The 14642-nt window shown below is 38.8% G+C and overlaps 1 protein-coding gene across 12 annotated transcripts in view; it reads left to right on the top strand.

Moving 5' to 3' along the window:
• The window catches only part of ROBO2 (roundabout guidance receptor 2), a 688225-nt gene that overhangs the window by 611446 nt on the left and 62137 nt on the right, over positions 1 to 14642 (top strand). For all 12 annotated transcript variants that reach the window (XM_087721517.1, XM_087721514.1, XM_087721515.1 and 9 more), the window contains 2 exons: positions 2110 to 2234; positions 10426 to 10597. In XM_087721517.1, coding sequence (XP_087577643.1) covers positions 2110 to 2234; positions 10426 to 10597 — 297 coding nt within the window. The remainder of the gene's footprint in view (positions 1 to 2109; positions 2235 to 10425; positions 10598 to 14642) is intronic.

Here is a 14642-nt window from a genome sequence, read left to right as displayed (position 1 = left end):
TTTTTACCTTCCTCATCTGTTCTTTGGCAACCTAACACTGGGTAAGTGTTAAGGGATATTCTGTGTTTAATTTACTGAAAAGATACTTTTTTTACTAATGATATTGTGTGAAGAAATAGCAGAGGGTAGAATAAATACTGCTCCATAGTTATTTACAGAATAATTGTTTAGTTTGTCACAAATACTATCAGTGTCTTTCTTTTCTTTTATAAATATTGGTTGTCTACTTTTAGTTTTTTTTTTTCTTGCTTTTCTGCTTTGTCCAACTGTCAAGTGCCTCTCTTTATTTTTTTTCTAAGTTGTTCTATCTTGGCTGCCTTTTTTATAAGAAAGTGGTCATTTAACTCTTTGCTTACATGTTAAAAGAACAACAGATTTCTTTATCATCACAAAATCTGTAACTACTGTATCAGCTGTAATATCTGGATAAAGTAGCTTCAATGCTAATTCTTAAAACAAAAGATGTCTTTGTAATCCTGATGAAATCTGTATGTTAGAGTACAAATAGATTCTAATCAGGATGGCTTCCAGGTTAGGACCTATTTGACCACATACACATTATCTGTGTATTCAGGCATACTTAATGTTGGGGTTCCAAGTAACACCCCCCAACATCGTACACAAGAAGCAGAGAAAAATATAACTTAATAATGATCAAACAAATTGAAGACACTAATGTTTTAAATGTGTATTTATTTTCTTCTATTTGCTGTATGAGCTCTTACATTAAAAATAAAAACAACAGTTTTTTTTATTATTCTAAATCTGTATGTTATTTGAACAGTTGGTCCATTTTTATTGTAACTGCTATTTTCCAGATGAGTAAAGTGGGTAATCTCACATCATTCTAGAGCAAAGCCTTTGCAGTCTGTAGCTGTTGTGATATTAATATAACCTTCAGCCACTCTGCTTCTGGGTGTCTCCTTCATTACCACAAAAGACTATAACAAATTGTACTGTCAACAGTTAAATGTCAGGTGGTGGTGGTGTTTTTTTAAACAAAAGCTTACACTATATCTATTTGCATAGGAGCCTATTTATAGACTTACATGTTTTTTAAAAAGGAACCTTTGTTAATTTTTTTTTAAAAAATTATTTAATTATATTTGTAATTATCTTCAATTTATATTTTTCAGGCAAAACTCCAAGATTTGTGTGGTTTATTTTTCAGAAAAAAAAGAGCAGTCTTTTTATAAACATCTCATTTTATATTATTCCCCATGTGTTTTTTGGAAGTACTTTTAATATAAATGTTGAATAACAATTTTGGAGATATTCGATGAAATTCTTACTATTTTAGTACTAGAATGTACATTTCTGTCACAAAAACAGATACCTCAAAATGCTCCCCCAATTCCAAGTAAACAAAATTTTAGAATAAATGCTTCCTCTGAAGCCTATCCTGGCTAATGATTTTAAAACAATTGGCTTCTGGCCCTGTGAAAATGACAAATGGAATTCTGTTTTGTTCCATCTGAAAAAGATGAATAGTGATTTGGCCTTTTTCATATCTGGGAAAAGGAGTTGAGCAATGGAATGATTGACCTGACAAGAAGTAGTCATGGTAAAACCTACAAACCAGTAGCAAGGGAAATGAGAAAAAAGTTTTCAAATGATTGAAGTTTATTTAATAACAGCAACACCTGCCAGCAAAGTATTTTAATTTACACTGAGATAACTGTTATTAGGTATTACTTGTGGGTGAATACAAACAAGGATGCAAATCACATTAGCTAATATGATTTGTATTCCTGTGTCTGCATCTTAATCAACTACTTTGTTTGGATAGCAGGTAGGTTAATCTTTTGTCCCAAAGTTATTCAGTATTCTTTGACTATAAGGCATGCAATTTGGGGTTCTTTTATTTTTATTTCACTATTTGAGTTTTATCTAAACATCTGTTTTGTACTTCTGCAAATCTTCACATTCTACCAAGCCTATGCAGCTGGTTTCTTTTCAGGTACATAGAGAGCCATACATCATTCTGAACTTAGAGTAACAAGTCTTTCAATAGTTCTCCGCAAGTGCATAGCTTTAAGTTAGTTATTTTAACACCAGTTGTGTACCTATTACCATATCTCTCCCCCATTATTTGTTCCATTTTTATAGCCCCTAGTGCCCCTCCACAATCTGTTACAGTTCTGACTGTTGGAAACCACAATAGTACCAGTATCAGTATTTCCTGGGATCCACCTCCTCCAGATCACCAAAATGGAATCATTCAAGAATATAAGGTGAGACTAAACTGCAGGATAAAAAGAACACCTAATGTTGTCCATTATTTCTTCAAGTAATAACAAAGCAAACAACAACAACAACAACCACAATTTTTTTCCTGCTTCTTAGTACTGGAACTTTTGCCTACACAGTTAAATAAGAAATGAAGGCTATAAATAGAAAAACAACATCTTTTGGAGAATCTCTTATTTTATGGTATCCTATTATACAACTGTGCTATTTATAGTATAGGTTGAGAAATAAAATATAATGTTCCAGTGACCACGAGGAGTTCTAAAATATCTGCCCATCCTTATTAACAAAAGAAAGCAATAATCCTTGGGTTAAACCAGGGATTTGTACTTTTTGATAAATTTAGAGAACCCGAGAGTGTCTTTTGCTATTTATCCCTCCATGTACTTTCTGCCTATGCATCAGCTTCAGTCCACTTACTGTTTCCTGGCATACCCAACAGTACATGTTCAAATATATTAAATACATTTAGTGGCAGCACGTTAGCTTTAGTGAACGAAGGATAATAATCTCCCCCTCATATCTGTTTGTTTGTGTGTGTGTGTGTGTGTGTGTGTGTGTGTGTGTGTGTGTGTGTGTATTTTGGGAGGGGGTACCTTTGAGTCAGTGTTGACTCGTGGCAACTGCAGGATTATTTAAAGTTTTTGGGAAATGGTTTCCAACTGCATCCTTTCTAGGGTTGAGAGAGAAAGTGACTGGCCAAGATCTCCCAGAAGAAAGATATAAATAGGTATCATCAGTGTGATTTAAACAGAATTACAACATGATTTTGTAATTGTTTTGATTAAAAAAGATGAGTTTTGCCTCTATCAACTCCCCCCTCCACAAATTTTGAGACGAATCCCTTTATAATTTGTATTAAGTTGTTACTTTAGGGTATGTATAGAACATATCTACCTCCCAAAGGAACCAGGTAGAGTATGGTGCAGCCCTTGAGTGGAAGGAGACATATGAAATGATACCCTACCTACTTCATTAGAATTTACAATCTAAACGAATCATACACATATTACAAGATTTGCCAGAAACCATATTAAAGTAGATATAGGATATAAATGGTTTATATAATCGTTTTAATTATATAAAATAATCTGAGACATGATGCCTATTATTTATATTATATTAAATAATTAATATTTTTGGGATGTCAAACTCATGTTATCAAGGCAGCGTCACATGACATATTGTGACTTTTTCCCTTTTACTAAACCAGGCATGGGCGTGGCCAGCACGTGACAGATCTGGCCTATGGGCCGTGAGTTTGACACCCCTGCTTTATGCAAAAAAAAAGAACTCTTGGTAGAACCTAAGCAGATGGTATGAGATTTAGACATTCAAGCAGACAGAGCCAACTTTCTCATCTCTCATATAGACAAATTGGACTCTCCTCCTGGATATTCCCAATTTTATAAGTTTCCATGCTCCCCACAAAGAATGATCTTCTCCCGGGCCAGTGTAGATATTCCCCTAACATGACTGGCTGTTTGATATGCCAGCTTTCAACCCATGAAGATCAACTTTGCATTCGCTTGAATAGAGAGGATGAGTCTGTTTCACGCATCCTTTTAAAGTGCCTACCATACATGCACTGGCAATCAGAGTTAATACATTGGTTCATGAGTCTGATAACATCTACTATGATGAGGAGATTGAAATATTCTTATTAAATTATCAATGCGTGGGTGTTTTCACAGCAGTAGCATTTTTTAAATTTATAGCTTATAGAAACTGTTTGATGCTCTCAACGAGATACTAACTGTATAAGATTCATTTTTTTTCTGTGTGTATGTACTGTTACATATGCATGTATTAGTGGTATTCTGTATTTTAAAATGTTTTGACTTGGACTTAGACCATAAATAGGTGTACAAGATAAAATATAATAATAATAATCTAATAATGTAAGACAAACATATAATTTTAATGAAACTAAAATATATATTGATCGCTCCTGATTCAACATAAGAAAGCCAACTGTTACTTCATACTGAGGTCTAAATTGCCATGTGGTTTTTCAGCACCCTTTCTTATTGTGAAACTATTCTTCATCTGTACAGATGCTTAAACAAACACATTTTTATTTCCTCTGAGAAAATAATATAGACTGCTACAATATTATATTTGTCTATTATATTTGACAATATCACAGATCTGTTAGAGCTCAGGAAATTCCTAATGCTTCTTTATGAACCTGATTCTTTTCCAGCTACAAACTTCAGACTAACTTAGCAAAAAAAAAAATATTTTTTTTACAGTCCTACTGTCTTGGAAATCAAACTGATTGTGACTAGTTCACTGGAAAATCAAACAGAAATTAGGTATTCCCATTTAATTACCTGAATACATATAAGGTGTGCGGTCAAAATTGTTTTCATTTCAAGACATTGTTAATTATGAGCAACATTGACAGGCTGTGAGTCTCCTTGGTTCAGAGTATAGAGATTGAAGACTAGAAATCTCAGGCAACAAAATTAACTTTACAGGTTTTTTAAGGTACGAGGACTTTAAGGGTCCTGGGCTAAATATCATATGCAGATATAGCATTAGGAACTTCCTGAGCTCTAACAGATCTGTGGTATTGTCAAATATGACCACATAATGCAACCACAAAACTAGATGCCTTTATATCCTAACCAGATTTGGAATGACTTCCTTACAGTGTTGTTGTTGTTGTTGTTGCTGCTGTTGTTATTAGTGGAAATCTTAGATTTGAGTAGCAAATCTGAATTCTTCTCTGGTAGATTATCTCTAATAGTTACTGTTTCATAATTTAAAATAATTGAAGGTGATTTATTCTGCATTTTTCATTTTCAATGCATTGCAGTGATTAAATTGGTTTTTAAAAAAGCACTTTATATCTTTAGGACACGGACACACACAAATATATATATTAAAAAGGAAAACAAAAAGTAACACATTTTAAACTAATAATCTATGTATTGTAGATTAAGGTTTTAAAATCTTAGTAATAAAATATAAGAATCCACAGCATGTAACATTTCATCAACCGCAATCAATGTGTAGCCCTCAATGGAACTGCATCTACATGGAGGGAAGTATGCAGTGGGGTACCCCAAGGCTCTTTTTTAGGCCCAGTTCTCTTCAACATCTTCATGAATGATTTGGACGAGGGATAGATGGGGAACTTATCAAATTTGCAGATGACACAAAGATGGCTGGAATAGCCAACAGTCCAGAAGATAGGATTAAGATACAGAAGGATCTTGACCGACTTGAACATTGGGCGCTATCTAACAAAATGAAATTCAATAGTGAAAAAAGTTAGGTTCTATATTTAGGCAAGAAAAACAAAATGCACAGGTATAGTATATGTGATACCTTGCTCAATAGTACTAACTGTAAGAGCGATCTTCGAGTCTTAGTGGACAATCACTTGAATATGAGCCACCAGTGTGCTGCAGCTGCCAAAAAAGCCAACACAGTTCTAGGCTGCATAAACAGAGGGATAGAATCAAAATCACATGAAGCATTAATACAGCTTTATAATGCCTTGATAAGGCCACACTTGGAATACTTTTGAGACTCTAGAAAGAGTGCAAAGAAGAGCAACAAAGAGGATTAGAGGACTGGAGACTAAAACATATGAAGTTGCTGGAACTGGGTATGTCTAATTTAATGAAAAGAAGGACTAGGGGAGACATGATAGCAGTCTTCCAATATCTCAGGGGCTGCCACAAAGAGGAGGGAGTCAAGCTATTCTTCAAAGCACCTGAGGGTAGAACAAGAAGCAATGGGTGGAAACTAATCAAGGAGAGAAGCAACTTAGAACTGAGGAGAAATTTCCTGACAGTCAGTATTGTAACTTAAGAATGAAGACAGAGGCTCTGGTTCGGTAACTCTGTAACCAATTTAATATAACAGTAACTATTAACAAAGTATCTCAGGAAGACCGGCTGTGAGCACGGTAGAAACAATTGTAACAAAGATTAGACCGGTAGTCTGTGGAGAAGAAACAGCGAAGCAGTTCCAGGTAGACTGGTATGTTCGGCTGCCAGTTGAAGAATCAGTTGACAGTTGGAAGAGCCTGCCTTTATATACCAGCAGCTCGGCAACTGACAGGCGCGTCTGATTGGCTAAGACGCGCCTGGCTGCTACCGAGCTGTCATTCGTAACTGTGAGGACTTTCTTTCAGTATACAACAGTCAGAACAATTAATCAGTGGAACAACTTGCCTCCAGAAGTTGTAAATGCTCCAACACTGGAAGTTTTTAAAAAGAGATTGGATAACCATTTGTCTGAAGTGGTGTAGGTAGGGTATCCTGCCTAAGTAGGGGAACCCTTCCAACTCTTTTATTCTATTCTATCCTATAAGTATTATTTTATGATACATGAGGTCCTTGATGGGGAACCTATGGCACATGTGCCTGAAGTAGCACACAGAGCCATGTTGCCTGGCAAGCCTGGCGTCACCCATTCCTCTTCTGGGTTTCTGGCGCACATGGGTGTGTGACGATCAGCTGGCCTGTGGCAGTGCTGGAAACTGGTAGAGCTGGTCTTCTATTTTCTGGCGTGAGCATATGCGCCGGCCAGCAGATCATTGCATGTGTGGCAGTAACCAGAAGACTAGCTGGCCGGTGCATGAAAGTTCATTTTCTGGTGCGCGCATGCCCCCTGTGGCCCAGGCAAGCGTGTGCACGCAAAATGAGTGCATGCACTTCCTTTTCAATACTCAGTGCCAAAAAGGTTTGCCATCTGTTAGATCAGCGCAAAAGGAACAGGCGAGAGGCACAAGTGAACTTCAGCATTTTTATTCAAGGTTACTGTGATAACTCAGGAACTCATTGCCCGGCTTCTCCTGTGGCCACCCCCTCAACACCCAGTTCAGAACCTTCCATAGGATCTGATATTTGTGCGTGTGCTCTGCAATGTCCCTGGTGGTGACCGGGCTGGCAGGGTCAATGTCTATCAGGAGAACTTGGGCTGTGGGTGCAGGGTCCTCCATGAGCTCTGGTAATGAGTAGCAGATGAGGGCATCGGCGTGGCTGATATCTTTCCTGGGTCAATGTACCAGCTTATAGTCGTACGCAGTGAGGAAGATAGCCCATCTGGTCATCCTCGGGGACATGTATGGAGGGGTCTGTTGGTCTCTGGCAAGAAGCCCCAGCAGGGGTTTGTGGTCGATTATGAGTTCGAAGCACCTGCCATAGACATATTCGTGGAACTGCTTGATCCCTGCCACCACGGCCAAGACTTCCTTATCTATTTGGCTGTAGTTGTGCTCCACTTGGAATAATAGGCAATCAGTGCTTCCGTCCCGTCTGGCAGGCGATGGCTGAGGACTGCTCCAACTCCGAAGGGGGAGGCATCGCAGGTGATCTGAACCGGCAAGTTGTGGTTGTATTGGATGAGGACACTGTCTGAGGAGAGGAGGTCTTTAACAGCTGCAAATGCTCAGTCTTCCTTCTGTCCCCAGGTCCATAGTGCTGTCTTCCCCAGCAGCTTGTGGAGTGGCTCAGCAACGGTGGCCTTCTGTTGTAAGAAAATACTGTAAACATTCAATAGTCCCAAGAAGGCTTGTGGTTCTGCCTTGTTTTTCGAGGTAGGAGCATTTTTAATGGCCTTCACCTTTCTGTCGGTGAGGTGTATGCCTGACCAATCTATTAGGTAACCTAAGAACTCGACCTGTCTTATGCCGATTTTGCATTTCTTAGGGCTCACTTTGAGTCCCTTTTCCTGGAACCTCTCCAATGTTTTACGCACGCATTCCATCAATTGATCTATAGAGTTCCCTGATATGAACATGTCATTGAAGTATGGCACCACCCCTGGAATTCCCTGTAGCAGACGCTCTATCAAGCAAAAGTCCTGGAGCTACGCTGACCCCAAACTGCAGCCTAGTGCATTTGAATGCCTCCCTGTGGGTCACTATGGTTTGGGCTTCAGTTGTGGCTTCATCCACTGGCAACTCCTTGTATGCTTGGGCGTGGTCCAGTTTGGTGAATACCTTCCTACTTCCTAGAGAATGCAACAGATGTTGCACCACTGGAACTGGGTGTGGGCTCTGTTGGAGGGCCTTATTCAGTGTGCACTTGTAATTCGCCCAGAGGCAGACTGAACCATCTGGCTTCATGTGGGTGACTATGGGGGTTTCCCATGCCACTTGATTGGTTGGAATGAGAATTCCCTGGGCAATTAACTTATCTAACTGCTCATCTACCTTGGGCTGCATTATGTTTTTTATATTTCTGTTTGTAAGCCGCCCAGAGTCCTTTGGGATTGGGCGGCATATAAAAGCTTTAAATAAATAAATAAATAAATAAATAAATAAATAAATAAATAGGGACCCTTCGGGGTTTGACCCTGATGGGGGTTACATGGGGGCCTGGGTTAAATGAAATGGGTTTCCCCATATATTTACCTAGGCCCCTGTCAAAAATGTCTGCAAACTTCGCCAATAACTGGTCCAAGTCGTGGGTGGTAATTTGGTGCAGGCCAGTGATGTCCAGCCCCAGGGGCTTAAACCATTCCACTCCAAGCAGGGATGGTCGGTGGCTGATGACGACTGTGAGGGGTAGGCGGCCGTGGAACTCATGGAACACCACTTCTACTTCCATTCTGTCCAGCACTGTGTCCATCTCCATCTTACATGGTTTCCCTTCAATGGTGACAACGGCATGATATTTCTCCCCCTCATATGCATCTGAGTGGCCAGCGGTGGTGTGATGGATCTCTCTGGTGGCTTGGTAGTGTTCTTCCCTCCATCTGTTCCGCTGCTGGCTCGCTCTTGGGTTGCTTGTTCTTCCCGGTGGTGCTGGTGGCTTTGTCTGGCATGGAAGGGGTTGGGACTCCCTGCAGGCCTCTGCGATGTGACCCTTCATTTGGCAATGGCGGCATGTTGCATCTCGGAAATGGCAAGCTGCTCTTGCGTGGAACCCCATGCAACCTGGGCACTGCGGCTGTCTGTTCTCTGCGTCTCTGGGATTTTGTCGTCTCTCGGGAATACACAGTGGATGGCATCGTCGGTGTCATTCCAGTCATCGTTATACTCTGGGACTTCAGTTGCCCAGTCAGGTTCTCTGTATGTGTGGTGCACCCCGCTGGTCTTCCTCACGTTTGTCGCTGAGTTGTCCGATGACTCGGCCGCTTTGGCTTCCTCGACCACGTTCTTAAATGAAACCCCTCTCCTGATCAACAGTTTCTTTTGTAAGAAGAGGTCTCTCATTCTCAGGATGATCCAATCCTTCATCATCTCCTCAGGGTTGATGAATTCACACCTGGTGGTGATTTCCTGTAGGCTGGCAACAAAGTCATTCACGGTTTTCCCCTCTCATTGATGTTGATGATAGAACTCGCTTTAGCTCATCATGGGGGTGGCAGATGGCACATAGTGGTCTTCAAAGGCATGTTGTAGGGTAGTCCAGGCAACATTTTCCACGTCTGTTGGGGCAATCAGCATCTGTGCCATCTTGTAAATTTTGGTGCAGCAATATGTTAGGAACAGTGCACGTTTCCTGTTGTCCGGCAGGTCATGGAACATCCTGAAACACCCCATGTATGTGTGCCAGTCTTCCGTCTGTGGGTCTGCTGGTGTGTCTGTGGGTCTGCTGGTGTGGGGGATGCTTGCGATGCCATGTTGTGCTAGTGGTTAAGGTTCTTTGTTCTTGATGCAAGACGGCCGTGTGGTCCACAAGAAGATTCTCAGGTCCCTTTGTCATTGTCATCAGTGTTAGATCAGTGCAAAAGGAACAGGCAAGAGGCACGAGTGAACTTCAGCACTTTTATTCAAGAAAAAAAGGGAATGCACTCTGCCAGCTGCCGGAGCTCATCCTTTAAGGAGCTCTGATAGGCCAGCCGGCCAATGACAGCGATTCAAGTTTCCCGCAGCTTGGGCGGCTAATCCGCAGTCAGCATGCAAATCAATGACGTATGTACATAACACCATCCCTGCATTAGGTGAAGATAATGTACCCTTTTAAAATAAAGCTAATTACTGCTGTAAAGATATAGCTTATAGGTATGGGTTTTATTTTGTTCTGTTTCAATAGCAAATCGTCTCTTCAATAAATTCCAAAATAAATTATTCCCTTTTGCAATACACATTATGTTTAAATGGGAGATGAAACAGGCTACATCCAGATAGAAAATATTCTTGTTTTCTCAGGCAGAAGTTAAATGTTGTTTTGTCATATTTTGTCAAATACCTCTGTATTCCAGATATGGTGCTTGGGTAATGAAACAAAATTTCATATCAACAAGACTGTTGATGCAGCTATCCGGTCCGTAATTATTGGAGGCCTATATCCTGGAATTCAGTACAGAGTGGAAGTTGCAGCAAGTACTAGTGCTGGCACTGGAGTTAAAAGTGAACCACAACCTATAATAATCGGTAAGTGCATGCCTGTGTCCTGCCACTCTGTTTAATGTGATTACATTTTGCTATGCCTTCCGTGAATCCAGACTGAAAATATAAAATGGTATATGGTTGAATAGTTTCTATTTATAATTTTTTCTAAAACTGAAACAGAGAAATGCCTGAATTACTAAAATAAATTACAAACATCAATTATTGTGTGAAAATAACATTGCATTATGAATTTTTCACTTCACCAGTTTGATAGATTTATAGAATCGCTAACAAAATCTTTCTCCTCTGTCCGTTTTGATTACTACATTATTTCCTTATTTATGCTACTGGTGCCCAAGGCCATGTTTAAAGTATGTTATCTGAGCATTTGAGGTTTGCTGTTATCAATTATTCTGAGCAGATGGTCTCTTCTGTTTTCTGCCAAAATGCAAGGAGGTTTGAATTCAGATAAAGGGAAAAACTGGTAAATGTCTCTCTTTTAAAGTTTTGTTTTTGTTAATCATACTGAATTAATTTCTTGACCTAAGGCAAGCCTAAAACCTTGCCTTAGAATTTTTTCAGTTATATACAATAGTGCTTAAAAGTTTGCAAGCCTATTTTAATTGTAAATATTTCTACATAAATATGACCCAAAATGTGATTGTTATCCACATATATCCTAAAAGTATATTTTAAAAACCCAATTAAACATATGATTCAAAAACTTTATATCTGTTCCTGTTTAATTGAGAAGAATGATCCAAAGCAACTTCTTTTTGTGTGGCAAAAGTATGTGAACCTTTGTTTCAGTAACTAGTCTACACCCTCCCATCAACTTAGGCAGCAATATGTTCAAGTAATATCTTGATAACTGTTGATCAAATCTTGCACATCAGTTTGGAGGCATTTTAAGAACAGCTTCAACTCAGGGGTGCTTGTGGGCTTCCTTGCATGAACTATCCACTTCAATGCTTCCATATCATTTCTTTAGTCAGCACTCTGATCTGACTAAAACATTCCAAAATATTATCTTTGTATGCTTTAACCATCCTTTGTTAATATGATTTGGATGGTTGGGGTTGCATGACCCATTTTCTCTTAAGCTTCATTTCATTATTTCACTAGTACTTCCCTGTAGAATTCAAAATTCATAGTTCCATCTTTGAAGGTAAGCCATCCTGCTCCAAAGGCCAAAAAGCACAGACTCAAACCATGATGCTGTCACTGCCGTGTTTCAAAAATTGGATTTGCTTCTTGTACTGGAATGTAGTATTTACTGTTTTAATTCAAGTCACAAAGTTCTATGTTGGTCTCATTCTCCTACATAACATTCTTCCAATAATTTTCTGGCTTATCCACCAGTCTTTTGCAAACTAGACGGGCAACAATATTCTTTTTGGGGTGTAGTGACTTTCTCTTGGAGCCCTGCCATATACACCATCATTATCCAGTATTCTCCTGGTAATAATCTCACTAAATTCTAACATTATTAATGCAAAAGAGGCCAGTTGTTTCTTAGATGTTATCCTGGGAATTTTCTGAAACAGTTTGGCTGGTTGACATACTTGAGGAAGGGAAAAATATTGCTGAATTATCTCCATTTGTAAGTTAGTAGAGTTCAAACACTTCGGAAAAGGTTTTTAACCCTTTCCAACTTGCTAAGCATCAGTAATTGTTTTTTGTAGGTTCTCAGAAATCTTGGTTGAAGCGTGACATATTTCAACATATCTGGGTTGTGTAGATCAGATTTTGATAGGAATGCTCAGAATTCTGTTCTTTAAATAAGGCAGCTAATAGTCATCCCATTGATTGAAACACTTTAATTTTCTCTTCAAATGAACTGATAATCCTAGAGGTTTGGTCACACATTTTGGCACCTAGAAATATGCAGATTAATGTAATTTTCCTCAATAAATAAAAGAACAAATGTAATGTTTTGTTCATTTGTTTAATTGGATTCTCTTTATTCAATTTTAGGATAAATTTAAGAACAAATCACATATCAGGTCAATGTGCAGAAATATGCAGAGATATTGAAAATTCAAATAGCTCCCAAATTGTTAAGCACCACTGTATCAAAAAATGAAACAAAATAAAAAGTTTAAAGGAAAATACCCAAAATAATTTCAGATGCCTGCTACATTATGTGGGGCACAATCCACATGACCTCTATAAGAGCCAAGGTGAACATTAATATGAGTAGGGATGCTGAGTGCTTGGACAGAAGCATCCTGATGAACCAGTTACCAAGTTGATGAGATGTTTGTGGCATTGGGGTAATAGCTGGTGTTGTTGTCATGGAAGAAGGAGGACAGTGAATAGAAGCCTATTACATTTGAGGAGATAGGGACCAAAAGGAAGTAGGCCATTCTTAGAGAAGACAATTTTAGTGTATTGTATAAGTGCCATGTTCTAGTCCCTGTGCTTGACCCCAATGATTTATAATTGGGTCATCAGTGATCCTGGATTTTGGCTGCTGTTATTGGATGCCAAATTAGGCTATTTTAAAGTATTCCTCAACTGTGACCCAATATTGAATCAGAAGATTAACTTGGCATGAATCTCTAACATCTGGCTGGATTGTGACACAATTTACAATCCCAAGGCCAAATGGTAGAATTGCTATAATCATACAAAAGATCTATTGGCTTTCAGAGGTGCTACTGCATTAATAATTGGTTATGAGAATCTTCTGAAGAGCATACGCTTTAGGGATCCTAAATCTCCCTATGTTCAATTACACTGGACTATTTTAATTGGATCTCCAATTTTCCCTTTTTGGTGGAAGATTGTAGAGAACATGGCTAATTGCAGATCCTGGGAGTACTGGACAAATCAGGTTATCTGTACTCTTTTCAGGACTCAGGCCGTAATATAATACTGAAGAAAGCACTAACTGCATTTCTTGATGATCTTTGGAGAAACTGCAAGGGTAAGGATTCTTCAATCCTGGCCTTCCTTCATCTCTCAATAGTCTTTGATATCATCCAATACAATATCCTTCTGGACTGGCTTCATGGGCTAAATGTGGGAGACACACTGTTATATTAGTTCTCTTTCCTTTAGACTGGTTAGTTTATTTGTATTGAAAAAAGTTCTAGCTCTGGATCTGTAGTATCTCTGGACCTATTTAACATCCACCTGAAGCCACTTGGTGAAGTCATCCATCAGCATGGGTTCCAGTAGCTGTAATATGCTAATAAAACTTATTTATACATCTCACTAGACTTCCCACGTAATGCCCAAGCTATTGAAGTGCAATTATTAAGTTGCCCATCTCACCTCATGCCTCCTTTTCAAAAAAATTGAAAACAACAATATCACTATAAAAAGAAATCTGCAGTTAAAAGATGTAGGTAAATAGTAATCATAATCAGAACTACAACCCTTTCAAGGACTCTTCCATGCGCAGAACTCCAAGTTTGGTGATGCAACCATGTGTTTAAAGATTTACAGAAGGCCAGCAAATTCAAGCTGATGTTATATTTGGAGGGAAGATGTTCCAAAGTAGGCACTATGACAGAAAAAGCTACCTTCCTGGGTCCTGCCTAATGACATTCCCTAGTAGATGGGAATACCTGATGGGATATTTAGATGCAATAGGAGAGAAGTGATATTTTCAATAATACTGACTGTACATTGTGGTTATAAGGATAGAGAATGTTCTTGGTTTTGGCTTCACTCCCAGAACACCAAATTGTGTGTTTAGGTTTCCCAGTTCTGGATTTGCATTCCTCCTGGCAGAACTAATAACCAGTTGGATCCTTTTTTTGGATTCTTACCTATAAAAGCAAGTGGAAGAAAAAGCCAAGAGAGACTTTATATAAATCCTTCTAGATAAAGTATTGTTGGACCATATAATTCTTGAAACAATTATTTATTCCTAGTAACTAATAATAAAACCAAAATCCAATAGGTGACTTTATTGGGAGCTAAAACTATACTGCAAGATAGAGATTCATTCAATTAACCTAGTGCTCAGTTCTATATGAGAAGCAGGGTGAACTCTATTTCTAGAGACATCATATTCCAAAATTGTGGGAGTGGGTGGGTTATTAATGAGAAAGCTTGATTCATCCTCATCTTA

The sequence above is a fragment of the Thamnophis sirtalis genome, unplaced genomic scaffold, assembly GCF_051295495.1.
Source record: "Thamnophis sirtalis isolate CommonGarterSnake01/CBP01778 unplaced genomic scaffold, rThaSir2_p1.2 scaffold_8, whole genome shotgun sequence".
Classification (NCBI taxonomy): Eukaryota; Metazoa; Chordata; class Lepidosauria; order Squamata; family Natricidae; genus Thamnophis; species Thamnophis sirtalis.
Note: the sequence above shows the minus strand (reverse complement) of the source record. Positions and strands in the feature narration are given on the sequence as shown.